This window comes from Saccostrea echinata, unplaced genomic scaffold, assembly GCF_033153115.1.
Source record: "Saccostrea echinata isolate AGI-Se365-2 ecotype Australia unplaced genomic scaffold, CSIRO_AGI_Sech_v1 ptg000015l, whole genome shotgun sequence".
Taxonomy (NCBI): Eukaryota; Metazoa; Mollusca; class Bivalvia; order Ostreida; family Ostreidae; genus Saccostrea; species Saccostrea echinata.
In genome coordinates, this window is record NW_026889764.1 from 13737294 (window position 1) to 13761848 (window position 24555).

Sequence of the window (24555 nt, forward strand, 5' to 3'; positions counted from 1 at the left end):
GTATGATGGTGTTGTCAAATATAGATGAATTGAATAATAACAAGAGGCCCAAGGGCCTTAACGGTCACCTGAGTATAATGTAATGATCCATAGATTAAAAAAAAATAAGCTGATAAATAAAGCTTTGTTGCCCAAATGCAAGAGAAATAGGATGGTCAGGGATCAGCAACTTATTACTCAGTAATTTAGTTCTCAACAAATCTTAAAGTTGGTCTAATTATTTGCCTGTACTTTTCCCATTTTTCACTGTCCTCATGTGGACTAAACAAAACAACACTTCTAGAGCACTATTAGTTAACACAATTCACCCCCCTCACAAATGGCCTCTCTTGATCTTTAAAGATTATTTATTGTACAAAGATATATGGTAATTTTGTCCCATTTACATCTATCTATTATTTAAAGGTTTACCTGACCATTAAAATCTATAAAAGTACTTTTGTATTAAATATTATAAAATTTATAGTATAATTCTGTTATTCGATTGACCTTTTAAGGTATTTCACTCGTGAAATTTGTTATATCAACCCGTACCAAACATTCTAGCAAATGCTCATGAGCAGCTCATGAGACTCACATGAGAATCTAGTAAGAAATGTATGTAAATTAGGTAGAATTGGATTTTGCTCATGTGCAGATTGTTAGTCTTTGTTAGGGAGGAAAATACTAACCAGAATGCACATGTGCAAAATAATGCTCACCTGGATGCTCATGAGCAAAAGTCTATTCATTTGCTCACGTATGAACAGGCCTTATTTAAAGATATAGCATTGGTAGTAATTTTTCTAAGTTCAGTTTTCTCACGTGAGCAAGAGGTTAGGAAATTGGACATAGTCAAAATTCAGTATTGCAGGTAGAACCAATTAAAACCAAAGAATTACAAGTCTCATTTCCTCATGTGAGCATTTCAAATGCTCACGTGAGGAAATACAATACTTTGTCACTCTATGTGGTCCAAGCTTTTACACGCCTTCATTACCATTGCCCATGTGTTAACTGTTAAGGCTTCCTGATGAATTGGGGGCCAGGCAGGAATTTCTTAACTTCTTGAGCTTCCAATCTTCATCCCATCATTTTGCAAATGCTTTCCTCTCCCTAAACAACCTGTTGTGTCCCCAACAGTTGCTTAAAACTAGGGCAGTGTCCAATGAGGGGAGCCAGTCATTTGTGCGCGCTTTCAGAGTAGTTTAAAATTTCAATCCAAAATGTTTGTGAGGGACTGAAAGTATACACCGGTAGATTTATACAGTTAAGAAGTGAAATATGCTTTGGGAAATACATGTCATCACCATATTGAACTGGATGTCAACATTTTAAAAGCTACAAATGTATCTTATGTCCAGGAGATGAGGAAATATTAAAGATCAATTACGAATGACCATGCAGCCACAATGAAAAAGAACTGTGATAATAGGAAAATTTCAAAGATTTGCTGGTACTAAAGAATGCTGAGAAAAGGGTGAGTGCACGGGCCTTATAATCCCCCTCTCATTTCAGATTGCACTAATTATAAAACATAATATGTTTGTGTGTTAATTATTAATTAATACTTAATTTAGATAGAAATGCAGTATGTTATCAATAATTACAGTTTAATATATGAACATGAATTTACATCATTACATAATGTAATTAATGTTTATATAGTTCTGAATATAGGACCAAACATAAAATCCTTAATGTATTGCAAATTCTCTATAGGGGATTCTTTTAAGAACTATAAATATGGTAACCCAGAAGTTAGATTAGGTCAAAGTGTACATAACAGCTCAGTGCAGTAATCTATAATTTATCTATGATAAGATAAGTTGCTTATAATATTGATGCATATGATTTATTACTGACTGGCATTGACCAATTGAACTATGAAAAATATAATAACTATAAAGGATGTATTCGTTATAACAAAAGATTTGACCTATAGGAGAGAACTAGCTATTTTCCGGAAAAAGTCACATTTAAAAATCAATCTTCTTTTAGTTGTTTTCTATTGTATATTTGTCTAAATTTTACAAATTTGCATTTTGAACCTAATTTTTTTAATTTGCAACTTTGAAATTAACCTTCAAAGTTGGTCCAAACAGTATTTTGTCCGTTAAAGCACTAATTTTTGCGTGAATTTTGGCATAGAAGTCCTTTTGGGCAGGCCTGCCCCTAACTTAAATTATGAAATTTTGATAGATTTTGATCTAAAGAATGATTTAAAACAAGATTATTTTAGGGGCACCCCTGCCTTACGGTCGAAATTCGTAAAAAACCTACAAAAAATGCGAAAAACCTAGTTCTATCATACTGGTTTACATTTATGGAGTGCATTTTCATAGTCAGTATAGCTCAGAGAGATGGACCGAAGACTCTTACCATGGACCTATTTTATGTCTTAGTTCGAATCCACCTGCTGGCACACTTTTATTTTTTTTTTCAAATTTTACACCTGTATAAACATGAACTTTAATTTTTTATACAGGCTTTTGCATTTTACTTCCATTTTCTTCTTTAAATGTATGTTTGCTGTTGATATAAAAGACATTTAATATATATTATATTTGTAATCTAAATTTTATTCTATTGTTGTTTGTTCAAGTGAGCAATTGTTGCACATGAGACTAACGAGCCTCATGTGAGCAATATTCTAGGTGAGCAAAATGATTCCTCACATGAGCAAAACATGTTCATGTGCAGAATCTTGCTCACGTGAGCATTTCACCTAATTTGCATGTTAAATTGCACATGAGACCTCACATGAGCGTCTCACGTGAGGAAATCTGGTTAGTCCTCACTTGAGCTGCTCATGAGCAAATTGTGAGAATGGTTTGGTATGGGAAGGATATACTAGAAGTATATTCTTGATAAGTACTCATTACAAGTACCCTGTAGTAAGACTCAAAATCGCAGAGAAAATGGGGTGTCAGTGTGCATCTAACTGAGCTACGGTACAATTAAGTTGACTTTTTGCACTTAAATTGTAACTCTTTGGTTAATCACTTTAACCGTTATCATATTTTATCAGATGTAACCATGGCGATAAACATAATCTTATTTAACGTAAAATTGTTTGAATAATATTTATCATTGAACAAATCATGCGAATTAATGCGCATAAATTATTGTGTGACCTTTTTGCACTATAAAAGTCTCATATTTGGGGTATTAAAAATCTAAATAGGCAATAGAATATTTTCTTGTATCAAACTTTTTACGACTTAATTACGACTTAAGTGCTGATCGGTCAAAAGTATCGAGTAGTTTAAAATAATGAAAGAAAAAGTTGGGGTCAGTGATGTAAATTTTGAAATATTGGTCAAAATATGCGATTTTCTGGCAGAAAAACTGTTGAAATTTGATCTTAGCTTCTTTAATATATCTTCATTTCTTGGCAAAATTTGTCTAGCGAAGGTGTAAATTTTGTTATAAAAATACAAATTGAGACCTATATTTAATATTCCAGGCATATCATAACGAAAAATATTCTCTAAGTAAAAGTATGTGAGGCTAAAGTTCCAAGATATTAAATTTAATAAATGTGTAGATTTGCAGAAATTTCTGCTAAATATCCTTCCACCACTAGAAATAGTTCCTTATAAATATTGCTTCTTTATGAATTTTTCAGCAGTTTTTTAATTGAATGTTGAACATTTTACATTGTTTAATTTAAATATGTCAGAAAGATTGAATTGTAATGAATAGTTTTTAAGTAAGAGGTTCAGACTGAAATTTTCTTAAAGGCTGACGAGTGACATACCTTAAGTTACATTATTTACAATGATTACATGTGAATAGCAAAGGGGAATAACTTCTTTAAGTAAAAATAAATAAATTGATCAAAGAGTACAGAATTTCAAAATTTGGTAAGAACATCCCTCCTTATTACAACTTAATATACTCTATTTGCCTCCTACATGCCCAGGAGCAGAGAAGATTTTCAAGGAAATAATAAATTTTCACTATAGATTCAATATAGCCCCACCCTAATACCAATGCCCCTGACCCAGGGGCCAAGATATTCACAATTTTGGAAGAGGCACTCTTGCTTATCATGTAACCATGTACTTAGTATGTTTCCTTAATAACAATAGGCAAAGACGAAGATTTCAAAGAAATAATGCATTTCTACTTTATATTCAAAAGAGCCTCACCCTAACACCAAAATCCCTGACCCCGGGGTTATGAATTTTAACTTTTTTGAAAAGATTTCCCTGCTTGTCATAACAATGCAATTAGTTTTTCTGTTAAATACCCTGTGGCAGAAAAGATTTCAACAAAAAAATGCATTACACCATACATTTAACAGAACCCCCCCCCCCCCCCAAACATGGGGCCACAAATTTCACAATTTTGGAAGAGACATCCTTAATCATCATACCCATGCACCTAGTTTATCTGCTACATGTATATACACAGGAGCAAAGAAGATTTTCAAAGAATTATTGCCATTTCAATATATATTTAATATATAGAGCCCTGCTCTAACGTTAACACCAGAACCGCTGACCATGCAGGGATCAAGATATATACATTATTTTGAAAGAGTTGTCCTTGCTCATCACTAGAGCCCCCCCCCCCTCCCCTTCACAGAACCCTTCACCCTGGGGCCACAAATTTCACAATTTTGGAAGAGGCACCCTTAATCATTATAACTACGTACCTAGTTTATCTTCTTTACATACGGTGGGAGAGAAGAAGAAAACCCAGGAGAAGAGGAGAAGATTTTCAAAGAATTAATGCATTTCACTATATCACTATTAGAACCCGCCCTAACACCAGAACCCCTAACCCAGGGGCCATGAAATTCACAATTTTAGAAGAGGTTCCCCTCCTCATCATAACTATGCATTTAGTTCATCGGCTTAATACCCAGGACCAGAGGAAAAGATTTTAAAAGAATTAATGCATTTTCACTATATTATCATTAGAGCTCCACCCTAAAACCAGAACCCCTGACCCAGGAGCCATGAAATTCACAATTTTACAATAGGCCCCCCTCATCATCGTAACTATGTACTTACATGTAGTTCATCAGCTTAATACCCAGGAGCAGAGGAAAAGATTTTTAAAGAAATAATGCATTTTCACTATATAATCATTAGAGCCCCGCCCTAGCGCCAGAACCCCCTCACACTGGGTCATGAATTTCACAATTTTGGTAGAGGACTCAATGTTTATTACAATCATGCCGAAAGTTTGACTGCTTAATGTCCAGGAGTAAAAAAGAAGATTTTCAAAGGTTGCATTAATTTTTAGTTATTTGACCCCACCCTTCAGCCCCCCCCGGGGGGGGGGGGGCAGGGACCATGAAATTCACAAATTTTGTCCCCCTATACCCATAAATACTACCTGCCAAAATTGGTTGAAATTGGTTGAGCGGTTACAGAGAAGAAGCTGAAAATGTTCAAATGTTAACGCACGACGCACGCCGACGGACGAAAATGGATAGCAATAGGTCACCTGAGTAAACTCTGGTGACCTAAAAAAATCTAAAGGAAAATTTACTATAGCTAAAAAGCCCCCCCCCCCCCTTCTGCGTTCTGGGATAATGTATTAGCTACATGGTACATGTATATGATGAAGGAGTTATTGAACAAGCACGTAGCATGGGGGGGGGGGCTGGGGGAGGGGCCTTCCCCCTATTTTTTTTCCAAACATAACTTGTTACTATTAAAAATGTTCATTGAACGGCCGGTTGCCCCCCCCCCCCCCACTTTTTGTTTCAGTATTGTCCTTTACAAAAAATTTGATATTTCTTATGCAAAATTTGTACATGACAATTGTCGTGTACAAATTTTGCATAAGAAATATCAAAATTTTTGTAAAGGACAGTATATTCAAATAAGAGTAATTTAGTAGTGTATGAATAAATATGAATAAAACTTGGTACTGAAAGAAGTCGGAAGCCCCCCTCCCCCCCCCCCCCCCTTCCCCAAAAAAGGATTTTCGTTTTTTTTTTTTTTGGTTCTTTTTTTGGTTGCTTGTCAAGTTTTTCCCATGCAGGTAAGTTGAATTTTATTTCTCTGGCTGCCCCCCTTCCCCTCTTTCAAAACCGATGCTACAATGTTCGTCCCTGTTCATCCCTGTTGAACTTTCATTGGTGAATATTGGCACTTGTTGGATGTACAAATGCACTGACAAGCTTATGCAAACATTTACCATTATAAGTTCAATGGATAACTCTATATTATTTTTAGTACATTCTCCGCAAAATATTGAACTATTGGACAACGTAACAATTTCATCAATTTAATTCATGTTACAAATTAAATTAATCTATGTCAAAGTCCAACATCTGTTGAAATATATGCAATATTTTAAAGGAGTTCAAACCTTCCTTCGAACATACTTTAATGTTATGATACAAAACATAGCAGACCAACAAAAACCTGTAAGACTTTGCATCCGCGTAAATTCAAATCCTAGCTAAATAGCTAAGGATATGTGCCTGTGTGTGTTTTAATTCTTTTTTTTTCAACAATTACCGGTAAGCCGAAATCAGTTCAATGCATGTATCAGCTACAAATCCCTAATAAATGAAAACACAAAAAATAAATTAAAATTGAAAGAAAATGTACTCTTTCATTTATTTTTTTACCAAAAATCTGAAAACTGCTACTAGTAAAATATTAATAAAATTATTTTGTATAAAGCAATCATAAAATTTTATACTACAATCCATTTACCACTGTCGTACAACATGTACAACGTAAAATTTTTATGTTACATGTATGGATGGACATTTTCTGTTCTTCTGGGCGTCGATCGAGAGTCTCTCCGTTTTAATAAGATTCTCAACAACACGTGCAGCAAGATTAAGATCAGAGAAATTAATCCGAGAGTGATTATGCTCACTAACATGACTTTAGCTTTCACTCCTAGAAAAGCCCAATAAGAGAAAGATGGACATTTCCTCTCTGCGATAAAAAGAACGTAAATACATGCATGTCCTTTTGAACAACTTTTCTTTGATAAACTCTCCATGAAATGAGACACTAAAAGGCTTATAATCGTTTTGATATTAATTCTTATTGAAGCAAAAATTTCAAAATGTACTTTCTTTCAAGAAAGTACTTAACAAATTGCAAACAGAGAAACAGCAAGAGAAAAAAAACCCATTGAAAATTGGTATACCCTCTTCCATATTTTTTTGAATGTGGTTCGTCTTTTGTAACAAGTCAGAATGTAAAGTAGATGTAAAGCTTTTCGATTCAGCTTTCCAAATCTCAAGGTTAAGGTTGGGATCTGACGTACCAAAATCTTTTGTTGTTGCATTTGAGAGATCTGAAACAATTAATCACACTCATGAAAAATAAATTTTGTGCTTGAAAATCATATTCCAGCTGCGAAAAAGAACGACGATTGCATGATTTGTTTACTTGAATATACTTAAAGCTTGAGATTTTCAAGACTTCCTTTTCCTTTTTTTCTTCATTTTTAATTCCATATTAAAATATACGTTTGTGATATATTTCATTAAGTCTTAAGTATGTTAAGAGGCAAGAGATAAGAATTTTAGTTTACAATTTTAGCAGATGAATATTCAAAAAAGAATTATCGATATCAATTTTTTTTTTCATTTAAGTAACTTATCGTGCTCATCTTTTTTCATTTGAGTAACTTATGCAGAATTGAATAATACTAGCACATCCTGTGGCTGGGTTACAGGCATCTTCAGTACAAAAGCACTCCATCTGACAATCCAGACCGTAGTTTGGAAACTTACACAAAAATTCGCAATGCCGTCCAAAAAATCCAACAGGACACTCTAAAGGTAATAATATTTAAATAATATCATCTTCATAAATTTTATTTTCTGAAGGATTATATATATATATATATATATATATATATATATATATATATATATATATATATATATATATATATATATATATATATGTGTGTGTGTGTGTGTGTGTGTGTGTGTGTGTGTGTATATATATGTGTGTGTGTATGTGTGTGAGGGAGTGTGTGTGTGTGTGTGTGTGTGTGTGTGTGTGTTTAAAGAATCTAATTTTCAAATAATCTGTTTTAATTCTAGTCATTTTTGCAACGTTTCTACCTGCATTATTTAATTAACACGTATGCAACTAATATCGAGATAAAAACCGACCAATTATTGTAAAAGACATGGAAGGTTTAGAAAAAGATTCTCCAGGTATTAAAATTTAGTTTCATTTTCTGATAAAGAAAACATTTACCAGCATTGAAAATAGGTTTTTGCACCCCACGCTGTACATGTCATAAACATGTGAACACGGTATGCAAATCTGGTAAGTGCTAATAATCATTGCATACCTATATATATTATAAATATTTTTATTTAAATTATTATGGAAAAATACATGATAATGAAGCATTTTAATCGTGATATGGATTTTGGCAACAAAACCGAAAATATCTATTTTAATTCAACAAATTCAGAAGTCGCAAAAGAAGATATTTACTAAAATAATTCAGATAATCGATGCTTTATGAATGGTTCATCCACAATAAACAGATGGAAATTTTAAATTATTTTTCAATAAAGAACAGGAGGGACAGACTTACAGAGAATACCTTACCGAAGGGTAGACATCCTCTACTGGGATCACATTCATATTCAGCACAGGTACATTCCGATTGACACAAGTCACCAAAGGAAGGATAAAGGCATTTCAAAGAACAATTTTTTCCCCAAAAGCCTTTATCACATGCTATAAAAATTTAAGATTTGTTAAATTATAACGTGTTGCTCTAATGTTCATTTTTTAAAAATAATTTATGTGTTATTAATACAATACATAAATATACAGATCTATTGCGCAGAAAATTTTCAGACACCCACCCACTTCCGCTCTTCACTCATACCAACATAAACAATATATAATATTTTAGCAATATTTACAAGCTATGTATGGGAAAACAAAGTGTATGCAGCCTTTGTCTCTTAATATTCATCACTTTCTTAGCAGTTAAATTTCCAACATAATTTTCTATTGTGTCCATACAGGCTCAATTGTATCAGCAGTTGAATTTGTAACAGATACATGTATACATTTTTCCTCATTTTATCACATTTTTAAATAGGCTACCAATCCATTTAAATATGGCATTTTAACATTTTTTAAACGATGAAAAATATACGTTTAACGTGAAAAATTTATAACATAGTTTGAATTTGAAAGAGGCAACTCTCCAAAAATTACGTTTTGAACGTTAAACCTACATGTTTTGATGTAGAGTTATAAATATGTAGATTAAGGTCATTTCATATATATGTACTACGTCTTATAACGTTCATTTTTATTTAATTATTATTAGCAATAGTACGTATTCCATTTTGTTGTTGATTGACATTTTTGTTTATAACGACTGAAGATGATGTTAAAATTTTTACAAGTGCTAGCATTTTTTAAACTTACGAACACATGATGTTCTTTCTTTATTCCATTTGTAACTGATGCAACAACTCCTATATAAACAAAATCATTCTATGAAAAATATAATCTTCATAATTTTATGTTCATTTTATCAGAAATATTAAGCTTGATTCAAAATGATCAGGCGTATATTATGTAAATGCACATCATTTTACAGTTAGTTAAGGAGGGATTCTTCTCATATTTCTTGTATTTAAAAAAAATGAAATTTTCATAGATTCTAGAAGACATTATCATTCAGTGATTTAGTATCAACTAGAGTAAATTTGACCGTTTTATTTTAAAGCAAGGTCTGGTCAAGACCATTATCTTTTTTCCTTGACCTAAAGAATAATATATACCGTTGCCAATCATGCAATGCCTACTTCTATTTCAAAATATTAATTTTTTTTTTTGCGTAAAAAGATATTATCATATAGGGTCTATCAGATGACACTACCAAATTGACATAGATAATTTACTAAAATAGATATTGGCTAATCCGAATTTCCTCTATTTTTTATTTTATTTATTATTTTTTTTTTTAGATTTTAGGATATATTAGTTGTTTTTATATGCTTCGTTTATCTAAATTTTTCTTATTTTCACATATGGTAAAGTAGTCATACAAAAATACAAATTGATACAAAAACAAAAAGTTTTGACCGCTTACTAAGAGAGAAAAACACTTTTTACGGATTTTTGGCTCAAATCTGTACTTAGACCGGAAGCTTTTAAAAGATTACAAAATTGTAGTTTGTTTCAAAAATCATATTTATTTGACATATTTTAAAACTTCAGTCCATTATTATTAATTTCATTTTCATTTGAAATTTTCTTTTATTTTTTTATTGTTTAAAAATTTTAACTAAATTCATTGTTTTGTATAGTAATTTTGAGAAGCAGTAAAGGAGATATTTTCATACGCCGCCGTTCGCAAAATGTAGTCCCTGCTAGATTTCAAACTCAATTTACCATTTCTATTTAAAGTTGTACAATTATGATGAGGAAAGAAAAATATGATCTTTTAAATCTCTAACATCTAAATATATAAGACATATACGCAAATATACTTTGAATTTTTCATCTAGTCAGAAACCACACAAGAATCCCTCCTTAATTTGCCTTTCCGTCAGATACCGTAACATAAGTTTGACTTACCCACCACAAAGAAAACTGTTAGTGCCACCGATTACCAGCATCCATAATTGCAACATAAAAATAACTAGATATAATGTCTTCATTTTCTCAAACTGCACAACCATCATTACTGTTATAATTGTAAAAAAAACATCCTGGTAACTAACATACTTCTATGTACCTGTCACATATATGTTTATATTTCCTTGAAATTCTAATTATGGCGTTTTAATTTCCTACATGTACTAGTATATTTATAAAAGGTATAGTTTCCGTAGTGGATATATTGTACATTATAGTCGGAAATAAATACAACACACGAATACAGCTGTTTATTTATTTATTTTTTTTATTACATTGTGTAAACTTTATGTTCAAATTTCGTAGAAATTGTTATATACATTACTGACAAATGGATGCAATTCTTGGTCATAATATTCCATTGTAGACTAGAAAGTTACAACCAGTAGTCATCTAGTAAATAAAACAATGTTAATTAATGCATTGACTTGGTTGTACATTTATAATGAATTGTTACATTGTATCATTAGTGTAAATGTAATTTTAATATTTTGTTTTATAAACACACATAAATAAATTTTAAGAAGTCGGACATTGAAAGCTTCCCAGCCACTGTGTAGACTAAATCCAAGGATAAAACCGACACGTTTCTCAGCGTGAGCAGTGCTAGCTTAATTTGCTTTGTTTCGGACATAAAATACCCTGACAGGAACCACATTGTTTCCAAGATATCGAGAAATGAAACCTCCGAGTTTCTTGTTGGTTGGTGCACAAATTGTACATTTACGAATTCGGAGTGTTTGATATTATATATCTTCTCTTAGATTGCGGTCATCTAAGACGACATATCCCATAAATCGTATTCCTGGGTCCAGAGTTTTAATTCCTTCTCCGCTTTTCCGTAGCCTTCAAAACATACCTACTTACTTTTCCAAGTCTTTTTTCAAAATGTTTGCTTAGGATAAAGACTCACTGCTTCCATTGATGTTGTTCTTCCCAAACCCAAGAAGACGTATTAAAATAAATAGATAGAATTTTGACATAGGAGAATGTAGAAAGACGTTCCACCTGCGAACATGTTGTAACACTGTTTCAACAGAGCTGACTTGATTGAAAAGTCTGTGTCTGATGGCAAAGATCTCTATCTAATACTGATTTGCTTTCAATCGTTTCTCTGAAGATATTTTCGTATAAGTGTACAATCGCTGTGATGTCTTCTTCTCTGTCAATTTTTTCAAGCATCATTAAGTTTGTTTCTCCACAGCTGTATTTCAGTTTCTTTGCAGCATTTTGAAGTTTGTATGCATGAATGTCGTCATCTTCTGCCAGATCTTCTAAATCAACAGCATATTTACTGAAAAGATGGTTAAACCAAAATATGACCTTCTGCACTGAATGATCTATGTCGTCATCCTCTAAAGTATGGAAACATTCCAAAAGCAAATTATCTATACAGTAAACACTTTTCTTTACAAATGTCCTCCCTTGGAATATTTGTCGTCGCTGTAAGAGGGATATGCCTTTATTCCTGATGACTCATCGTGTTCCTTAAAATTTCTCTCAATGAAGTCACATATTTGTAGACGAACTGTTATCTCACCAACAAAACTATAGCATGATTCGTGATCATCTGGTGTAAAGTTCTTACACTTCTTAAAGTATTCACAAGACAACTTAGCAAGTTGGATAAGTTCTTGTAACCTGTCATCAAATACCTCTTCTGTTGCTTCGATGTCTGGTTCATCTGTTGGAGATTGGCCAGTGTATCTAGGTATCCTCTTCTGCAGCACTGTGCCATATACATGTATATGATAAACGTGCATTAATGAATGTAATAGCCTTTCATCCAATTTTTCTTTTGTCTTGTTTCCTATTTGTCTTTCACAATTTTCTGTGGCTTTCTGAAGACATTTTTCAGCTTGATCGTCTTCATTTGGTCGACAGTAGGCATAAAAGCGTCCAAGATGTGCATGGAAATTTTGGTCATTTGGAAAAGCTTCCGTTAATTTTTTGAGAACATTTAAACCTTCCGAAAAAATGGACCTTTTGAACTAATATCTAACATAAGTCTTGAAAGAACAGGTTTTTTTCGTATTTGTTCAGCATTCTCACCCATATCCTTATTATCACGGAAAATAAAAATTCTTGTCAGAAGATAAACAATGTTTCCTGATTTTACCCCCTTTTCTGCTTGCATATTCGATAAACTCTTCTCAAGAATGCGCAAGGTTCTGCCTTGCTGTCAAACAAAGCTGTGTGTCCTCTGAACCATTACTAAGAACCTGTTCCAGAATTTCCTTAGCAATAAGGTTATGACAAACTCGAATACTGTTTGATTTGCATTCGTTTTTATCAAACACAACAAATTGTGATGCTGGTGGAGGCAAATCGTCCATTTCAATAAGGTAATTTGGGGGCTTGTGAAGCAATGCATAGAAAAATTGCAAAAGCAAAGCAGTTTGACCACAATAATAGGCTAAGGAAAGGTATGATAGCAGTTATCTCCCTTGAGAAAATGCCTCCGTGTCACTCTTCTTTGCTGGCCACAAATAGCCCTTCAAATACTTGCCAATACCTTTGTTAACATGCAAGTAGGCAGCAAGTCCAAACTCGTACACGCGATGATTCTTTCCATTTTCAACATCTTCGCAAAATTTGCTTAACTGCTCTTGTTTCTTTGTGTCATCCTTGCACTGATTTTTGAATTTAAGTGCCAATCGTTTTGCTTCCACTTTGGAAACAGTTCCCTGCAGGAAAAGCTTATTACCTTTCTGTTGTTTATATGGGCATCTCTTCACGTAAAGAATAATTATGTAACATCTGTAGTTGGTTTTAAGAATCTAATCAGTTGTTTATCTTTGACTTCGTCATCACCGTCAAGCAATAATAAGACGGGTCTGTGCGTTTTTGCATACATTTATATCATTTCAATACGCTCAACGAGATTCGTTACTGGCAATATGGACGTCTAGTTTACTTGGGCACATGGATTCTGTGTATGGAATTTCCAGAGTATTTTCTGGACCAAAGTAATTCCTCATATCCAGGGGCATTGCAAAGTGTCACTACTCTTGATCTGTTTTCATCAATGAACACCTTTCATTACAGCAGCTTTCATTACAGCAGTCATGAGGTCGCGCTGTGCGTCAAAATGACCGGCAACAAGCTCAAACTATAATCAGGAGCAGAGCAAACATGGACCTCTAAAACATCAGAGGTGGGATCAGGTGCCATGGAGGAGTGAGTATTCCCTGCCTATCGGTCACACCCGCCGTGTTCTCCTTGTCATGATCCGGAAATAACGGAAAATCCTCGACCATTCAGTGTGTAAATATATAATGGCCCAACAATTAGTATGGAAAAGTCAGCATTTGACTTAGTGATAGATTGTTAATGCTTACAAGATTATAGTTTCGACCATATAAAGTACAAAATGATGACTTTAAAAGAAACTGTTGAAATTCTTGTTTCATAAACTTGTTTGTCAATAACTTATCTTGTTTTAGAAATTGTCCACATGTAATGCATGCTCTTGCGTATCGAATCAACTGAGAGATATAAACCCCATATGCAGGTGCTGGGGGAATATTGCTGCATAAGTAAGGGAAGTTGACGATGAAAAATTTAAAATAATCACGTGTATCATAAAGCTTGGTTGTTAAATTACCATTAACGTCTTTTTCTAGTAAAATATCCAAATATGAAACAGTTGTGTCAGACTCTGTGGTATCTTTTATTTAAAGCTCACTAGGATACATCTTGTCTACATATGAATGGAAATAAATATTGTTAATTGTTAATGCGTCGTCGATATATCTAAATGTCGAGTTGAAGACCACAGGAAGAGTTTTCTTTTTCTCATCATAAGGTTTTGAATACATTCTGCTACATATAAAAATAGGTCTGCTAATAACAGGGCGCAGTTGGTTCCCATGGGGATTCCCACAGATTGTTGGAAGACCTCGTCTCCAAAAACCACACAGATATTGTCGATCAGAAGCTTAAGCATCTCTATAACTGATTCTTCTCACTTAAACAATTGTGCACCGTTAAATTCTCTCTTACTTTTCTCTCTCTCTCTCTCTCTCTCTCTCTCTCTCTCTCTCTCTTCAAAAAGACCTAGCTATAATGCATGTGTTTTGCTTAAAATAAATTCATTCCCATCGTTCAAGCCTACCTTTGAACATGCTATAATGTTACGATACAAAACATATCAAACCAACAAAAACCTGCAATACTTTGCATTCGCTTAAAATTTCCGAATCCTAGGTAAATAGCTAGATTATGAAGTTTGTCTGTGTGTGTTTTTATTTACTCTATTCTCCAACAATTAACCCGAAAACAGTTCAGTGCATGTACATGTATCAGTTACACATCCACAATTGATGAAAACACAAAAATAAATTAAAGTTAAAGGAAGATGTACTCTATCATTTATTTTTAAACTAATAATATGAGACTGCTACTAGTAAATTATGACAAATTATTTTGTATAAAGTAGCTTCAAAATTATCTCCCACTGTAATCCATTTATCACTGCGGCCATACAACGTACAAGTTATATATGTTATGGATGGAAACTTTCTTTTCTTCTGGGCGTCGATCGAGAGTCTCTTCGTTTTAATAGGATTTTTAACAACACGTGCAGTAAGATTAAAATTAGAGAAATTAATCCGAGAGTGATTATGCTCACTAACATGGCTTTAGCTTTTACTCCTAGGAAAGCCCAATAAGAGAAAGATGGACATGTTCTCTCTGCGAAAAAAGCAACGAAAATATGTCTTTTTAATATTTTTAAATAATCTCCATGAAATGTACTAAAAAGCTTTTTTTATCATATCGATATTACGGAGCAAAAATGTAAAAAATAGAAAAAAAATATATGTGCATTGTTAAATTAAAGAAAGAAAGTACTTACATTGCAAACGGATGCGTTTGCAAGTGTGTGTAAAAGCTTATTCTACTAACAGATGACAGGAAAAAATATTGAAATTTGGTATACTAGTACCCCTTTCCACATTTTTTGGTTTGTGGTTCGTCATTTGTAACAAGTCAGAGTGTGAAGTATATGTTGCAGAGCCCCTCAGTTCAGCTTTCAAAACCTCGGGGTTGGAATCTAATGTAATAATCTCTTGTGTGGTTTCATTTGACAGATCTGAAACATTAAATCACACGCATGATGAAAAATATAATTTTACTTGTAAATCATATTCTTCCTATAAAAAAGTGTATAATTTTTTTATTTGAATATAAGCTTGCAATCTTCGGGACTCTTATGCTTTTTTTTTCTAAATCTCTATTTTAATACCATAAAAATATGCTTGAAATATTTTACTTGGAGACTGAGAGGTAAGGGGAAAAAACTAGAGTTTATATTAAAAATTTTTAGCGTCTGAATGTTTATAAAAATATTTTAGATATCGTATTTTATTCTTCTCAGTAACATATTGTGCAGAATTGAACAATACTAGCACATCCTGTGGCATGGTTACAGGCATCTTCAGTACATAAGCACTCCATCTGACATCCCAGACCGTAACTTGGAAACTTACATGAAAGTTCGCAATATTTCCCGGAAAATCCAAGTGGACATCCTCAAGATAAAAAAAATTAAATAACATCATTCTCTTAAATTTTATTTCCTGGAGGAAAATAGGTATTGTATATATACTTTTATATGATAAAAAATCAAATTCATACCAGCTGTTTTAATTCTCGTCTTTATTGCAATGTTTCTAAGGCGTTTTTTAATCAAAACTACATGTTTGAAGCTAGTATTGAGATAAATCGGTCATTTACTTTTAATTAGACATGGATAGGTGAGAAAAACATTATCTCAGATATTAACAGGGGTTTTAAAATTTAGTTTCATTTATTTTATTATAGAAATTATTCCCGACCATTGAAGGAAAATTTTGCTTCCACGCTGTCATAAATCGCGTGTGGACACGGTGCATATATTTCCCTGTTATAGCCATTGATGCTTAATTATTAAAGGAAAAACAATAATTGTTGTGTATAATATATACAATAAAGAAAAAAATGATAAAATCTAGCTTATTTTACCAAATGCAAAAGTTTGAAAAATCGAAGATATTTAAAAAAATTTAAGATATCGATGCTAAATGACTGGCTCCTTCATAGTAAACAGATCAATCGAGAAGTTATACTAATTTTCAATAAAGAACAGGAGTGACAGACTTGGAGAGGATAACTTACCTAAGCGTGGACATCCTCTACTGTGATCACAGTCATATTTAGTACAGGTGCACTCTGATTGACACAATTTACCAAATGAAGGATAACGGCATATCAAAGAGCAATTTTCTCCCCAAAAGCCTATAGCACATGCTATAAAAATTTAAGATTTATTTAATTATTCCAATAAAAGGGTGCACTAACGTTCATTTTTATTTTCAATGGCACGTTTTCCAATTTGATGTGGATTTGACATGTATTTTCTTGTGTAAAGAATGAAGTTAACATATTAAGAATTTTACAAGCACTTATTTTTTTTTAACTTACGAACACATGATGTTCTATCTATATTCCATTTGTAACCGACACAGCAGTTCCTAAATAAACAAATCATTTTTTTTTTAGAAAACAGAATTTTCACAATTTTTCGTTCATAAAATCAGGCATTTAAGCTAAATTCAAAGCAATGGGGCAAATATTTTCTAAATGTTCATCATATTGTACACGTAGGTTATTTTGCCTTTTCGTTTAATATACGTAAATACATGTACCTACCCATCACAAAGGGAACGGTTTGTGTCACAGAGTATCAGCATGCATAATTGCAACATAAAAATAACTGAAAATAAAGTTTTCATTTTCGCAAACTGCACATACATAGTACTGTTATAATTGTAAAAGTCAGTCTGGTAAATAATTACTTGTACCTGTAACATATATGTTCATATTTCCTTGAAATTCTTATAATGGCATTCTGAATTTCCTACATTTATATTCATAAAAGGTGTAGTTTCCGTAGTGAATGTATTATATATTGTTGTCGGAAGTAAGTACAACACGGATACAGTTACTCAGTTTTCGATATGTTTTTTCTTAATTGTAATAAATCTACATTTTTTTTCAAATATTCATTTCGTAAATTTTCCAATTTTTCAAATATCATAGAATTGTTATATGCATTACTAATAAATGGTCAAAAATTCTTGTTCATAATATTCCATTTTAGACTAGAAATTAACAATAAAGACTTATCCATTTAAAAAAGTTCAGTAATGCACATACTTGCAAGTATAATTATTGGAAATTAACATTGATTTACTATTATTATAGATTTAATAATAATAATAATAATAATTAAAGATATAAACATGAATGGGAACATGTGCATCGCATTCTTCTTTACAGAACTTCTGTAAATTCATCTCTGTGCACAGTCTTTTGACATCCAGGACATTTTACATTATCGTCTGCAGTGGTTAGTTCTATGTGAGCGTTACACTGTGGCTTTGGGCACGGATACTTTTTAAGAAGGAATACATTGAAAGCTTCCCATCCATGATGAAGGCTAAACCCAAGAATAAATTCGACACGTTTCTCAGCGTGAGCAGTGCTAGCTAAATTTGCCTTGTTTGGGATATAAAATACCCTGACAGGAACCACATTGTTTCCAAGATCGAGAGAAATGAAACCTCCGAGTTTCTTGTTGTTTGGTGCACAAATTGTACCTTTACAAATTCGAAGTGTTTCATATATATCTTCTCTTAGATTGCGGTCATCTAAGACAACATATCCCATAAATCGTATTCCTGGCTCCAGAGTTTTAATTCCCTCTCCGTTTTTCCGTAGCCATTCTCTTGGGTATTTGGGCTTCAAAACATACCTGCTTACTTTTTCCATGTCTTTCTTTAGAATGTTTGCTTCGGATAAAGACTCACTGCTTCCATTTGTGTTGTTCTTTCCAAACCCAAGAAGACTTGTTAAAATAAATAGGTAGAACTTTGACATAGGAGAATGTAAAAAGTCATGCCACCTGCGAACATGTTGTAACACTGTTTCAACTGAGTAGACTTGATTGAATAGCCTGTGTCTGATGGCAAAGATCCATTCTGTGTAGTCTCTGTCTAATACTGATTTGCTTTCTACTGATATGGTTTCCCTAAAGATATTTTCGTACAAATGAACAATTGCAGTGATGTCTTCTTCTCTGTCAATTTTTTCAAGCATCATCAAGTTTGTTTCGCCACAGCTGTACTTCAGTTTCTTTGCAGCAATCTGAAGTCGGTATGCATGAATGTTGTCACCTTCTGCTAGATCTTCTAAATCAACAGCATGTTTACTGAAAAGATGGTTATACCAAAATATTACCTTCTGCACTGAATGATCGATGTCATCACCCTCTAAAGTGTAGTAACATTCCATGAGTAAATTATCGATACAATAAACACTTTTCTTTACAAATTTCCTTCCAGTGGAATAAGTGTCACCGCTGTAAGAGAGATATGCCTTTATTCCTGATGACTCATCATGTTCCTTAAAGTTTCTCTCAATAAAGTCACATATTTGTAGACGAACTGTTATCTCACCAACAAAACCATAGCATGATTCGTGACCATCTGGCGTGAAGTTCCTACACTTCTTAAAGTATTCACAAGACAACTTAGCAAGTTGGATAAGTTCTTGTAACCTCTCATCAAATACCTCTTCTGTTGTTTCGATGTCTGGTTCATCTGTTGGGGATTGGCCAGTGTATCTGGCTATCCTCTTCTGCAGCACCGTGCCATATATATGATAAACATGCATTAATGAATGCAATAGCCTTTCATCCAGTTCTTCTTTGGTTTTGTTTCCTATTTGTCTTTCACAGATTTCTGTAGCCTTCTGAAGACATTTTTCAGCTTCGTCGTCTTCATTTGGTCGACAGTAGGCATAAAAGCGTCCAAGATGTGCATGGAAATTTTGGTCATTTGGGAAGGCTTCCGTTAATTTTTTGAGAACGTTCAAACGTTCTGAAAAAAATGGACCTTTTGAACTAATATCTAACATAAGTCTAGAAAGAACAGGTTTCTTTCGTATTTGTTCAGCATTCTCACCCATATCCTTATTATCACGGAAAATAAAAATTCTTGTCAGAAGATAAACAATGTTTCCTGATTTTACCCCTTTTCTGCTTGCATATTCGATAAACTCTTCGCAAAAATGCGCAAGGTTCTGTCTCGCTGTCAAACAAAGTTGCGTGCTTCGTTCCTCTGAACCATTACCAAGAACCTGTTCCAGAATTTCCTTGGCAATTAGGTAATGACAAACTCGAATGCTGTTTGATTTGCATTCGTTTTTATCAAAAACTACAAATTGTGAGACTGGTTGCGGCAAATCATCCATTTCAATAAGGTAATTTTGGGGTTTGTGAAGTAATGCATAGAAAAATTGCAAAGGCAAAGCAGTTTGACCGTAGTAATAGGCTAGAGATAGGTATGATAGTAGTTTTCTCCCTAGAGAAAATGCCTCCGTGTCACTCTTTTTTGCTGGCCACAAATAGCCCTTCACATACTTGCCAATACCTATGTATTCATGCAAGTAGGCAGCAAGTCCAAACTCGTACACGAGATGCTGCTTTCCATTTTCAACATCTTCGCAAAATTTGCTTAACTGCTCTTGTTTCTTTGTGTCATCCTTGCACTGATTTTTGAATTTAAGTGCCAATCGTTTTGCTTCCACTTTGGAAACAGTTCCCTGCAGGAAAAGCTTATTACCTTTCTTTTGCATATATGGGTATCTTTTCACGTAAAGAATAATTATGTAACATCTGTAGTTGGTTTTAAGAATTCTAATCAGTTGTTTAACTTTGACTTCATCATCACCGTCAAGCAATAATAAGACTGGTCTGTGTGTTTTTGCATACATCATTTCAATACGCTCAACGAGATTTGCTACTGGCAATGTGGACCTCAACTTTACATGCGCACATGGAATCTGTGTATGGAATTCCCAGAGTATTCTCTGGGCCAAAGTAGTTCCTCCAGAACCAGGGGCATGGTAAAGTGTCACTACTCCTGATCTGTTTTCATCAATGAACACCTTGATAGCTTTCATTACAGCAGTCATGAGGTCACGCTGTGCGTCAAAATGACCGGCACCAACTTCGTACCATGCAAACCAATGTAGAGATCCTCCCCGGAAAAATGAATCACCCTCCTCTTCCAGAGCTTTCACATCTATTTTGCCTTTTGTATATGGATTCGAAAGGTACAGGACTTCAAGTTCTTCTTTAAGCCATGCTGCATCACAGTCCTCAATGGAGGGGTCACTGAAGTCATCAGCAGTGGGTAAGGTATATTTTACATGTGCTTGTATTTGGTGACTTTTAGTAATGTCAATGATACAACCACACACAAGTTTCAAATCACAGTCTATTATGATAAGGTTCTCACCCATTTCGTTTTTTAACACTGTCAGTATGGAATTGCCAATGTCAGTTACCGGTTTTCCAGGAATGCACAAAATTATCTTTGGCTTTGGATCAAGCCCTTCATCCAACCGTGTTAAAAATTTATGCATATGCTGAGCTAAGCTCTCATCTGAAGGCCAAAACATTATTACAGTAATGACTGTGTAATCTTCGATATATCTTTGAATGTGCTCAATGTGTAAATCAATGTTTCCCTTAACTCTATGAAGCCAGTCTCTCAAGTCATTAGTATTTTTGAAGACACTTTCAGGATTGTCTCTTCTACCACGCAGAAATGTCCATGATGTTCCATTTTCTGAAATTCCTGCTGGTGTTTGAAGCCAATTCGTTAGATGCAGAGACCGTCTTTTCTTTATAAAATTTTCATTTACACATAGAAGACCTGAATCTCTGCTTGTGAAGTCAAAATCAAATACATAAATCCAAGGGACTGTTGATATTGCTTCCATATTCTGCATCCCTTTTGGCATGTTTCCAGCGAGAAGAATGTATTGTCCCTTTACAAAACCTCTCACAGCGATTCGAAAAATCTCCAGGGAGCTCCTTTTTTTGTCAGTGATGAAGTCTTTGTTTTCTGTGGGAGTAGGAATTGAAGGTGCACTTTTTTCATCTTGTACTTTACCTGATTTCGGTTTTGTTAGAGAATCTGGAACACCAGCGAACCATTGATAAATCATAGCAAGTAATGGATCTGACAAGGAAAGGGCAGAGGGAGATGTAGTTTGCCTGATCCATAGCTGATCACGCTCCCAACAGGCTGCCTGATTTTCAGAATGTCTCATTTCGGTCTTTGTTATAACTGGCTGGCCTGCTCCGTGACTAGATGGAATTTCAAATACCCCATAAAGACTCTTCATAATTTCAACTCCAAAATATTGGTATTGAGGTAAAGATGTAAAATTATCTAATTTGAGAAAGTCGGAAATTAATGCCATATTCATATTTTGGTCAAGTCTTATAACAATATATGAAGTCGTACGTGCCGTGGTGTTCCATAGACTCACGAGATCTAAAACTAATTTACAAGGATGATTTAAATACTCTTTAACAGATTGTTTCAAAATAAAATCATGGGAATCCTTTCTTTGAAGAAGTCTACTTGTTAAATCTCTCTTCTCTTCTTCTGACATTGTTCTGTGAAACTGTCGTTGTAGCCCAGACTGATTTTCGGAAGAAGGAGGTGGGACTTGACTTTTATTTCTGCAAACTTGCTTCCACTCTGAAAACATTGGATCAGACTCTTTAACTGTTTTTGCATTATCATCACTATCAGATGTGTCACTTAACATTTTGCCCAGTCTTTCCTTGCATGATTCTAAATAAGCTTCATTTGGTGAACTCTCCTCAGAAGATTCCTCTGAGCACTGTCCTGATTCTGCAGTCATATATTCAGCTTCAGATATATCCTCAGTCAGGGATATGGGTTCTAAATGTGGATCTTCTCTTTTTGTTCTCTTTTTCTTCTTTGGATTTTTTCTCCTCCTTTGCTTTATCATCATTCTGAGTTTTTTGTCCTGAACTGTTTCAAAGAATTGACTATTTTTATCAACAAACTGAGGTACAGAAACTCCAGAAACTTTATCAAACTCTTCTTTGTATTCTTTTCTGAATTGTTCCTTAAAATCTTGGACCGACATGGTGGATGGCTTTGGGGCATTAGTTGGATTGAGGATGCTATTTACCATACCAATTAATATTTCGTTCCTATCAAAAGGATCCTCTGAAAAATAAGAAAAAGAAATATGTTTTCTGAATTTATTTCCTAATTCCTTATATATAAGGCCTTCCTTTAAAAGGACAAATAGTTGCACAAATTCACACACTCACTTACACAATGGCAATTGATAGTGTATTTTGTGAACATCTCTTTACAACAATGTTTATGGGCAACAAAAAGTGTTTGAGTAAAAGAAAATAAGAAAGGAATAGTTTTAGATTTTTGCTAAAATATCAGTTCTACATACTGTGAAATCACTAGTTTTCATTTGAGTTTAATTTCCTCGATATGAACAGACCAATGAATTCATGACCCCCATGAAATGTAAAATTTTCAAACTACAATATCATGTCTTTTCTCAAACCAAGAAATCAAATCCCCATGAATCAATAGTTATTACTTAAACCACAAGAATTTGGCCCCTGGAATATAAGTGATTTTACAGTAAAACAGAAAAATTGTTTTAAAAAAAACCTTCTTTATCCCCTCTTGAAGATGGAGAGTTCATTATAACGGTGTTATGACTGCCATGTTGTTCAGTATGGTAGATATTGATGGTTGTCTCACCAGTTGTAGGACTCTTACCTTAAATAAAAAAGCATATTAAATATATATTTACATGTTAAATATTTCCCTCATTGACGTATTAAATATTTGATATAAGTTTACCTAATTCGAACATCATAAAAGCCATTATGTAATTTGTCAATTAAAGAAAAAGGTACATTGAAAAATACGTGCATTTTCATACCAGTGTCTTTGTTCTTGCGATCACGACGTCCTCCACTTTTAAGGCGGCTTATCTCCGCCATACCTTTGTGTTTTGTATACTAACTATAACAAAAATAAAATTAAAGACTTTGTTAAATGAATATATTTTGTTAGTGCATGAATATTAGACCTTTGAAACACTTATATTTTATCTCTTAATTTTTTTTTGTTTTTTATAAATTTTGCATTAGTTTTAATATTTTGGTCGAAACGTTTATGCCCTCTGGGACCGCTTGATTAATAGTTTTTTCCTCTCCTTACCCATGGATGCTATTTACATCTACCTGTATTGTTCGTTTGTGGTTCAGCTGTTGACTTTATTCATTGTTACGCATTACTCACTATTCTTTTTAGAAATATTTATTTATGAGTACGTTTTTGGTGAAGATTAAATATTAAGTCACACTTAAGCCGTATTATTTCAAATTTAAAGAACACAGTATGCCAGTAACAATAACAAGCCAAGAGACTGCAAACTGTCCATAATTTCATATGAAAATTAAAATTCAAGGAATGAAATCATTCCTCTTTACTTTCCGAGGTTTGTATTTACAAAAATTAGTGACATCTTTATTGCGAAATATTCTTAGAAATTTTTGGTTTCAGGAAACTGATGGCAGGTCTGTATTGAGGAAATACAGTTTATTAAGGACATCATTTCTCCCTCGGCAAGATATTGATTGCTTGAGAAAATCCATCTATATGTTCTTTTGCAAGAATGCCAAATCTTGTATTTTATAAAATTATCCATTTCAACGTATTTCGATATGTACTTTTTAATATAATGAAGTTTTCCACCTACATATTTATACACATCCCCACGCCCCCTCTTGGTTTATCCGACATTGTTAAGGGCTTATTTCTCTCTGTTTTGATCAATGCTTTTGCGTACAAAACAATACAAGAAACCCTTTCTGTGTGCAAAACAATACCAAATTGAAGCACACTATATGCCATTCCTATACACGATTTTCACATCTGAGTTACCTTTCCTTAAGACACAACATGGCACAAATCAGTTTATGGTGATTAAATTATACCTATAGAATATACTAGTACTCTACTTGAAGAGT

General features: G+C 33.5%; 2 protein-coding genes and 1 pseudogene across 2 annotated transcripts in view; all 3 read right to left on the reverse strand.

Moving 5' to 3' along the window:
• The window catches only part of LOC133187644 (amidase-like), a 144254-nt gene that overhangs the window by 50072 nt on the left and 69627 nt on the right, over nucleotides 1-24555 (reverse strand). The window lies entirely within an intron of this gene.
• Nucleotides 10987-12946, reverse strand: LOC133187955 (uncharacterized; annotated as a pseudogene).
• Nucleotides 17910-23260, reverse strand: LOC133187555 (uncharacterized). The gene is made up of 2 exons (XM_061322958.1): nucleotides 23186-23260; nucleotides 17910-22714 (listed from the first exon to the last, which is right to left on the reverse strand). Exons 1-2 carry the CDS (start codon nucleotides 23217-23219, stop codon nucleotides 17928-17930), a joined length of 4821 nt encoding a protein of 1606 aa, XP_061178942.1. The 5' UTR covers nucleotides 23220-23260; the 3' UTR covers nucleotides 17910-17927.